We start from the raw sequence: 10699 nt of genomic DNA on the forward strand, positions 1-10699 counted from the left end.
TTTCTTTTTAATCTGACCCTGATAGTGTTTTTAAGGCAAGTTTTAAGGTTGATTGTGACTGCTTTTGTCGTTGAAAATGTGCGAATCGGTTCGTTTTTCATCGTTTTCTGTACTGATATCGATGTCTTTATGGATCAATCAATACGAAGAATTCAAAATTTCTTTCTATAAATTATTTTGATATCTTTGTTGCCGTTTAATTGCCGACATCTTGACATGTTATTTGAAAGCTGATCTCCATTAAGTTAAATTAATTTCTATAATTTTAGTAACAATATTTATTTTTTGTTAGATCCTTTCCAATGGCTAAATGCTGCGTCTCGTGGCCTTGCGGCTGCCGGTGCTGGAGGACAAGTGCAATTGTGGCAGTTCCTTCTTGAGCTGTTGGCCGACTCCTCAAATGCCGCTTGTATCGCATGGGAGGGTGCTGATGGCGAATTCAAACTGAATGATCCTGATGAGGTGGCCAGACGATGGGGTGAACGCAAAAGCAAACCAAACATGAATTATGATAAATTGAGCAGAGCACTAAGGTAATTTCATACTTAACCCATAACCCTCTCAACTCGGATGCCTACATATAAATTCATATAAATCACGCAATTCGCAAAAATGTTAAATGAGATCTAAATCTCAATAAATCAGTTTATTTTATTAACACTGTGCGGCAAACACAGTCATTAAATACTAAAAGATTCTCTAATAGCTTTTTGTTCGACAAGTCATACAAAACCATTCTTAGTCTCACTTGAGGCTTAATTATTACAGGAAAGCTTTAAAATTCTTGCACTGATAAATAATAATTACATACTTATAATAATATTATTACATACTTAGGGATATAATATATTAAACTATTTGCACAATAATGAGTAATATAAAACATTTGGATGTCTTTAAACGCTTTCAGTAATCTATATTACTTGACTTATATTGTTTCGTCACTTATATGTAAATATACTGCTCGAGCCAAAACTGCCACTTGCCAAATAGATTTTTGATTTTTTATTGTAAGATCTCAACAAACTTAGCTTAATTTCATTTGCTTAATTAGCAAATTAAAGAGTTGCAAAATCTAAAAACAAGACTTACAATCACTGGTCATAAAAATTACCTTATCAAAATATTTCAAAGTTTTAAAGTTCTGCCCAAAATTATGTGTGAAAGCGTTGTTGAAACATTTCAATCCAATAATTTAAATTTCAATTCTCGCTAATTTATATGTATATACCCATATAGAAATTGATGTGGGTGGAATCTACGAGCAATATACAATTTACATTCGTCAAATTTAAAGCCGATATCGGCTGGACATAAAAATTGAACAATTTTAAGATTGAGCCCATATCGTTATATAAACATTGGTCTATATCGATCATCCCATGTAATTAATTAATCCTGACCACAGATGTATTTGGCCATTTGCAACCAATGTTGCCTGTTTGTATTCACCTGTTTGTATTCATAAAATAATTTAGTTGTATATCAATTCTAAAGTTTAAAAATGCTATGTTAAGCAGGATTTTTTGTTTAATTTTATTTTTACTTATTTTTTTCATAACAATCAGAACATTAGTTATATTCTTGTCCTTCGTACTAGCATTTAGCCAAATACATTATTTTTATTTTCACATAATTTTTCTCTTCAATATTTTACATTATCTAATTTTACGAATTCTTCTTTCTCTGAATCCATCTACTTCTTACTACTTTTTACTTCTAATACTATTACTCTAATCTGGTAATTTTTTTGCATGATACTGGGTTGTTGCATGCTCCTTACATATTTACATACTTTATACACTATTGTATTTATGGCCATAATTTTTTTAGTTTTTTCGATTCTGGTGTATGAAGCAGTGATACAACAAGTGAATTGGGGTGATTTTCTAATTTTTTATGAAAATTAGTCGATCTTGTTTTTATGAACTTTTTTACATATAGTAGAGAAACTCTACATGACTTTTATTGCTCATACACCAAAGTGCACCCGTCATCATTCTAAGTAGTTGAGTGGATTCGCTGTACCAATGCCATATTACATTTGCTAGAGCAGCCCCAAAGCTCTATTCCATATGATCAGATAGGAATAATTATTGTTTTATAAGTCAATAAACTCTTAATATACAAGTCAATTATTAAACCAATATGGTCCTACGGTCTACAACTATGGGGTGCGGTCAGTAAATCAAACATAACTATTCTACAGAAGTTCCAAAACAAAATTTTGAAAGGAATCGTGAACGCTCCAAAATATGTCCCCAACTGGTTAATACATCAAGATCTCAGAATTCGAACTATAGAAGAAAAAATTAATCAAAACTGCTCCAGATACAAAGTTCGTCTAAGTCGTCATCCAAACGAATTAACGTGTGACCTGCTTAAGCCTTTACCACCAAAGCGTTCCAAAAAAAGAATCTGCAATGATTTACTACATCAAAATACATAATATCTAAGAAGGTGCTATCGTAGGATAGCGAACCTTCTCACGCTGTCAAATAATATATACCTGTAATAATATATAGCTGAATGTACTGTGTATAGTTTGCTATGAACAATAAACCAAAAAAATAATAATAATAATAAGTCAAGTTTTGTTTTTTTGAGTGCTAATTTTGAATTTTGTCCGATAAGCCAATAACTTTTTCTTACATTAGATTTGATAGTTTAGTTTTTTGTAGTGATGTGAAATTTTCATCTTAGTCTGCGGACCGTATTTCGGACTATTTTTCCAAATAGGATCATCAGCAAATCAGATTGCATCTCGTAGATTCGATAAAAAATGAAGCAACAAAACTAATGCATTAAAATACACTTTTTAATAGATTACGTCCTTTGCCTAAGGATAATTTTTTAATTTATCTTATCAAAGTTTTAAAAAGCACTAATTCAGACTATTTATTCCCAGGTACTACTATGATAAGAATATTATGACGAAAGTACACGGCAAGCGTTACGCTTACAAATTTGACTTCCACGGCCTGATGATGGCCTGTCAAGCCCAATCGACCTCTGGGGGCGGAGGTCCAATTCAAAACGGCGGCCCTGGAATGGGAGCAGGATTTTCCTTGCCCATGCACGAAGGTCATCTCGCAGGATTGAGTCACCATGCACAACACACTTTGAAATCGCATCCTTCTGCTCAAAGTGATATGTATCAACCAAATGCACAAGGAAAAGTGATGGCAAACACGGGAACGAGCGCCCAACAATCTTCATCGAGCCACAGCGGCCTTTTTGCTGGTGTGCCACCTTATTGGAGCTACGCGGGTTTTGAACACAGAACTACTGGATTTAGTAACTGATACACACATTGATAATGATAATTAGATGATAATGTTGATTAGATGCTATTATTCATTTATATTATTTTATATTGTTATTGTTATTGTATAATGAATAAAATAGAATTGATATTACCAAAGGAAAATGCACTCGCACATCGCCAATTTTCTGTAATTCGATATATCAAAATAATAGCCGATAATGAGACAATTGGTTAACTCAAAGCATATTAATACAATATTTCAATAAAAAAAAAATTACACATGATAACTGTTAATTAACTCCATGGTTTTGAGAGCAATAGTAACACAAAACAAACCCAAAAATTAATAATGATTTTTTAAAGAAGGTATAAAATATATTGCAATTCAAGGGATAATATAATTACCAATGTCTGAGCAAATAATAAAATAAATTGAATATCTAACTAATAATTTGAATAGTATAAGTTTAGTAGTTTGAAATATATCTACTATAACTTGTGAATAGCTTTATTCGTTATAAGTGAATAATTTGCAACAATAAAACAATATTATTTAAAAACGGCTCTCTCAAAGTATCTGATATTAATGTATCTGATCATTAATCATGATTTTTTATAAATTTCATTTAGTTATATTTAATATCAGAAAAATTTAGTTTTGTGTTTTAAATACGGAATAGCGGGGCTTAAAGGTCTGCTGATAAAAGGTTCACCACCAATATCTCAAAAACAAGTAAAGTTTTGAATTCTCTAATAACATTATTTAAAAGTAGAGGGAAAAAAATGTTTTTGTTGCTAGTTTTTTTGTTTGTGAGTACTGTTGTTTAGTTTTATAATGCCACAATATAGTTTTTAAGTTTACGTTATTCAATTGTTTTATAAGATATATTGTTAATTTTAAGTTAGATTTAACAGATGATTTTATATAACCTTTATAACAGCTTACAAGTGGGTGAGGTAAAAAGGATCAACTAATCCTTAACATTGGCGTAAACAATAAAAAATAGTGAATTAATTATATAAATTTACTTAAAAAGCTATTTTAACATAAAAAGAGTAAACAAAATTAATAATATTATTATAACTAGGTATATTATCGACTCTGCTGATCAATATTTCTGACAAAATGCCAGATCCAGGTTATGTACAGTGTCATCTTTGTAAAAGCTGGGTTTATGGAGTTTTTATTTTGCATTGTTCGAATATTTACTATTGTTCCTTAAAATCAATTTAAATTTCAAAATAAAACATGAGGTCTGTTTGCCCCCTGGCTATCCCATTTTACTCCGCCTGTAAGGTAAAAAAACGGATGGCAAAGCTTTGAAAAATAGCGGAAAAAACACATTTTCACAATGATGAATCAGCAGGAAATTTGACTGATCATAGTCATATGGTTGTTTGTTTGATATGTGTAATTGGTATTGATGTAACAAATTCAAATTGGACCTTTATGCCCCGCCCTACCTTATAGTAATAATATTAAATGCAAAAATTTGTAAATACAACTAATCACGAAAGAGTGCACTATAACTAATACGTAATGCTGTTTCTTTTTAAATTTTCTTCCTTAAATTTCTGTCTTTACAAAACAAAAATCCGTAATTTGAAGACTATATGTACATAATCGAAAAACTATTCAGTAGTGAGCCTTTTCTTGACTTTAACAATGGACTATATAATTTACATATAAGCTTTTTTTTTCATTGAGTAAAACTTTACCATAGCATTTTTTTATGATTTTATGAAAACAATATACCTGACTATTATTAACCTGACTAGATTATTATTAAATAAGTATTGGCATAATCTGTATAATATACTATTATTATATATTTAGATAACCATGTTGTATATGACAAATGTTATTTCCAAATGTAAACTGCGACAATGTGTTTATGCATGTTCGGAGAAATAAAGATGACGTTATATTAACGAATTACTATAGAATATATGTATATGTAAATAATCATAATTGTATAATAAATGTTAAAAATTATTAAAATAAAATTTTGGTATGTAGTAGAATTCGCTCAGTATGACGCCGAATACATTAACTGATTGCTTATTATGACGTGGTCATGCTATTTGTTGTAAAGTTTGGTTTTCATATAAAATTATTTATAAAACAGTCGGATATAATGACTTCCCTTGAAGTGGCACGTCGCTTAGAATCACCCATTTATAAAAAAAAACATGTCCAAATATAAAGACCTATATAATTTTATAATTTTTAATACAAAAAGTTTAAAAGTTGAAGTTTAAATTACGCTAATAATATATTTTATGTTTATAAACGCATTTCTATTAATGTATAAGAATTTATTTAAAAAAAATTATAAAAAATTTATCATTAATATCATCATATAAAAACTAAGCAGTTTTAGCATACTCATTTTTCAACAAAACTGAAATTCATCAATATTTTACAAAACCAATATATTAACATGAATTATTATATGTCAGAATTTTTTACACGAGCAAGTAGTATAAACAGTTGACAAAGTCATAAAAATGCCCTTAATTCCTAAATGCTTAAAATATTTCGTATACATATAACAGTATTCACAATCAGACGAATAAAATTAATTGGTATTAAAATAATCACTAATTAAGGCAGTGGTTAACAACTTTTTCGCACAGCACAGTTTAATTTTACATATTCTCAACTGACATTTAATTATCAGTCTACAAATTAATATGCAATATTACAAATTAATATTATCCCTGAGGAGGCACGCCCCACCGGTTTTGAACAACGGAATTCAGGTTTCACGAACATTCAAAAAGCATCATTATACGCCTGGAATACGACATCAGACAAAACATGTTATGTTAAAATCATATGTAGTGCAGGCGATAACAATTATAAAAATTTAAATAAGTAATTGAGACGCAATTCAAATTGTTTAATATTTGTACGTGGGTGGGCTGAAAAGTTTCCGACCTCAACACGAAAAAGGTGCCAAATTTATGGCTATTTTGGGCGCTCCGTTTTCAATCGACAGCCATTTGAGTAAGTACATTTATGTGTTTTTGTGAAAATTGAAAAAAATGAGTATTGATCTTTTATTAAATATTTATTTAATTTATAGGCAGAATATTAAGAGATGCCTGTATAGCATGGTCAACAGTGCCAAAAAAAAAAAAATTGCAAATTTATAATAAAATGCATTAAAAGTATCTAATGCACTTACTTATAATACCACTGAATCAAAAATAAACTTGTTGTAAGTAGCATTTTACCTTAAAGCAAGTTGTATGAACTTCCCGATATACGAGGTCTGTTCAAAAAGTTTTCGTAATTTTCGTTTTTTCAAAAAAATATTTATTTATTCGTCTACATTAATGTGGTCCCCTTCAAAGTAGTCCCCCCCAGATATAATACACTTATGCCAGCGTTTTTTCCAATTTTCGAAGCACCCTTGATATTCACTTTTTGATATGTCCTTGAGCACTCTCAGCGATTTTCTTCAATCGAGGAAAACCGCCGTCCTTTCATGGGTCTCTTCAACTTTGGGAATAGGAAAAAGTCACACGGAGCCATATCTGGTGAATTTTTGCACTTTGCAACACTTATTTCATTTTTTACGCAAAATTTAATACAAATTCTTTGACTTTTCAATTCTTCCATTGTAAAAATCGCCGAGCTCAGAAAAACACGTCGAACCTTAGCGACTACCACAGACAAAGTAAACAGTGAATATAGCTGAAAATTTCATCATACTTTAGGGACATGTATACCAACACAATAAAAAAAAAATTTTGACAATCAGACACTCCAGACCCGCGAAATTTAATTATTAGTAATTCCGGGTACTTTTTGAACAGATCATGTATGTAAATAATAAATTCAATCAATATTAAATAGATTTGTACGTAATGAATATGTCAATCTGTCAAACTTTCTGCCTGTTTATTTGGCTACCTTTCCACAGGTTTATCTTTCTACTTTTCTACTACTGTATATCATTCTTCGAGCCTACTTGCCTATCTGCTTATGTATTTTTCTATCTTTCTATATATCTACCAGTGTCTTTGTATACGCGCTCACTTTGCTACTTCTCTATCTGTCTATCTGTCTACTTGTCAACGTGTCTACAATTACACTAATCTACCAGTCTGTCTACCTATCGGCCTATCTATCTTTCTCTATGTTCACCTGTTTACCTTCATATTTGCCTGTCCATTGACCAACCCGCTTGACCATTTTTCTATATATTCACCAGATTAACCCCTCATACCTACCTTTCAACTGTCTAATAGTTAACCAGTCTTATTAACCCAGAATACCATTCTACCAGTTTATATTTCCAAATTTCTATATGTTTTACAGATTACCTGCCTATTTGTTCACCTGTTCACTCGTACACCTAATTATCTGTCAGCCTGACTATCTATATACCTCTCTATATGCTTAGCGCAATATATGTCCACCATTTTTGACCTTAAGTCGACTTTTTCTCAAAAACACCGGAAATATTTTAAAAATTTAAAGGGTTTCGATTTAACTGGATAAGAACTAGCGCAGTTTTGCATGATCATCAGTAAATCGGTTTCTTTTGTGAGTAGCAGAAAAGTAAAAATTATTCGTCTTCGTTTTAGCCCGAAATTCTAAATCGATTTAAAAAATTCGAACTCTTTGAAGGATATTGGTTGGGAATCGTGCTGATTAGTCTTCGATAAAGATCAGCCGAGCCTTTTCTTTGTAATTAACTGTTGGAAAAATTTTTGTTCATAGATATGATATGGACTCAAAAAAACAACCTGCAATGATTTACTATATCAAAACAAATAATATCTGAGAATGTGCAAGATAGCGATCCTTTTCACGATGTCAAATCAAATTTACCTGTAAAGTAGCTAAGTTAGCTAGTTTGCTTGCACAATAAAAAAAATATGATATGGTCCTCAAAAACATGCTAAACTATTATGACCTCACAAGTCGATTAATTTTAAAAATTAATCAAAATTTAAAAGCTATCGGAATGAGCTCGATTAGAAATTGGTTTGGAATTAGCAAAAAAGGAACTGATCAGCCTACAAACTTCTCTAGTTGTTTTAAAAATATTACCATAAATTTAATTCTTACGAAAATTGGTTGGAATTTTAGAAATTAATTAAAATTTGGAATATTAAGCTCCAATTTTAGGATATACATGCACGTGTATGTACATTGTATTTAATATAAATCATTATAAATATTATATAGTCCGGTTAATTTTCGCATTCAAGGTAACAATAATTCATAATGAGCTGTAACTTGGTAAAGTTGCTTAAAATACAATTATAAAGGAAATCTCAAAACCGCTAATCGTTCCAGTGCGAGCTATAAAATAGGTAAAGGTCAAAGATAAAAAAAATAAATGCTTATATTATTAACGTCAAAAAAATAAATATTTCACGATTTTCAGCTAAATGGTCAGTTTTATCGTAAAAATGCCTAAATCAAATTGTAGAGAATAAAATTATCTACAAAAATTGTATCAATATTTTTTTCCCTCAGAACCATCGTTTTAAAGATATATTACTTTGAAAAGTACGTTTAAACGCCACCTACGACGTAATGAACTTAGCGCGTTTTTTACGTGTTTTCATGTGTTTTCCCCAGTAGGCCTATTTCACGGGTCTGTTGTGATTTTATTCATTTCGGAACTATAGCAAAAAAAACTGTATGTACAAAAAAAGGGTGTATGACATCGTGCCTTAGAGCAAATTGCTGGAACTTCTCGTACCGTAACGAAATGTTCGAGGAATACTAAATGTTTTGAAATAGATTATTATTAATATTGTAACATTGTCTAACATTTATAAGAATTATATAAACTGAATTGCAAAGTTGAAATTATTTGTTTAAAGTATATTAGAACTTTAGTCAGAAATAAAAATAAAATCTGAATTATTTTCGATATACAAAAAATATTTTTTTTAAAAAAAAAAAATGAAAGAAAAAGTAGAGACAAGAATTTTTTTCCAAAATCAATTATTTTGTTAACAAGCAGAAAGTTCTTTGAATCATTAAATCGGACGCTTAGTTCTCTCAAAACTACCATTTTTTGCACATTTAGCTCCGTATCTTCGAAATGCTGGGCCTGCCTTTGCCAAAATCTGACAACACTTCTGCCAATCATTACTAATTGAATGTTTTTTAGAACATTCAAATCGGATGCTCCGTTCTCTCAAAAACTCTATTTTCTATTTTCTGCACTCTTTGCTCTTTATCTCCGTAACTTCTGGACCTGCGTTTGCCAAAAACTAATCTGCTCTCTTCTCCTATCATAGAAATCCAATGTTTTTTGAACCATTCAAATCGGTTAATCCGTACGCTTGAAAACGTGACTGGAAATTTGTATCCATACATACATACACACACACACAATCATTTTTTCTGAGGTATGCCAAAATGTTCAGAAACCTTCAAAACGTCGAAAAATGTAAAAAAATTCAATTTCGATTTTTGGACGATTACAATAACTTATCCTACGGGAAGTTAATAATATTAACATATATTAATAATATTATTATTATACGTAATTCGACACAATTACATTATCAAATGTTCATATAAAAATCAGGTTTCAATTAACTATTCAAATCGTTATTTCGAGAATTTCTTTAATTGACTGAATTTTTCCCAATAGAGAAGCGCTTGGATTCAGAATGCCTCTAGGTACCAAATTTTATAATCATTTATGCGTTATGAATGACACTAGTTCAATTTCTTTTATTCACAGTATTACCCTATGTTGATGAACTATTCAAAATCATCTCTATATATTTCAATAGTCCTGGTTTAACAGAAGCACAATGCGTATTTGTATTTATGTCCAAGTAGTTTTGATTGTTATATCACATGGTCGTATTAGAGTTTATCGTATCAGGACAGTTCCCGTTAAAGCTCATTGTCGCTTGCGCAATCACAGAGCGAGGATACCCATTGAAAAAATCATTTCGGGCAGTTATTTACATTTAAATTTGTGACGATCTAAATTTTTATTGCCACCTGTGCTAAATATTCATTATAAAAAGAGTTGTTAGTGCTACTTTAGTGAAATAAGTAATTATACAGACATGATTTTACGATACATTCTGTTGCTTGTTGTGTGTTTATATATTAGAGAAGTTAGAAATGCTGATACAGACGATGGTGAGTTATTGTCAACACTTCAGTTAATTAATAATATTCTTGATAATTTTATTTAATGTTCGGCGCATATAAATACAAACACAATTTGACATAAGTAACTGCATCGTAGATATTGAATTTTTCTAATCTATTTGCCAAATGAAAAGATTCTGAATAAATAACTTCATGTTCTTATCATGAAGACTGAATAATATTAAGAAAAATTTGAACGTTTTATACACATTTAGTTTTCTTGAATTTGGGTTATAATGAATGTACTTACCAAACAATTGATGAATTCTTAAAAT

General features: G+C 30.2%; 1 protein-coding gene across 1 annotated transcript; it reads left to right on the forward strand.

Annotated features, from left to right (window-relative positions):
* Positions 1-292: 292 nt before the first annotated feature.
* LOC113369569 (DNA-binding protein D-ETS-6-like) lies at positions 293-3305 on the forward strand (the record flags this gene model as incomplete). The annotated part of the gene is made up of 2 exons (XM_026610242.1): positions 293-533; positions 2909-3305. Coding segments are annotated over 2 exons (638 nt in total), but the record flags the coding sequence as incomplete, so codon positions are not given.
* Between the last annotated feature and the right edge of the window lie 7394 nt (positions 3306-10699).

The sequence above is a fragment of the Ctenocephalides felis genome, unplaced genomic scaffold (genome assembly GCF_003426905.1).
Source record: "Ctenocephalides felis isolate EL2017-DRISC unplaced genomic scaffold, ASM342690v1 CF-g0.4_SCAFFOLD_01393, whole genome shotgun sequence".
Taxonomy (NCBI): Eukaryota; Metazoa; Arthropoda; class Insecta; order Siphonaptera; family Pulicidae; genus Ctenocephalides; species Ctenocephalides felis.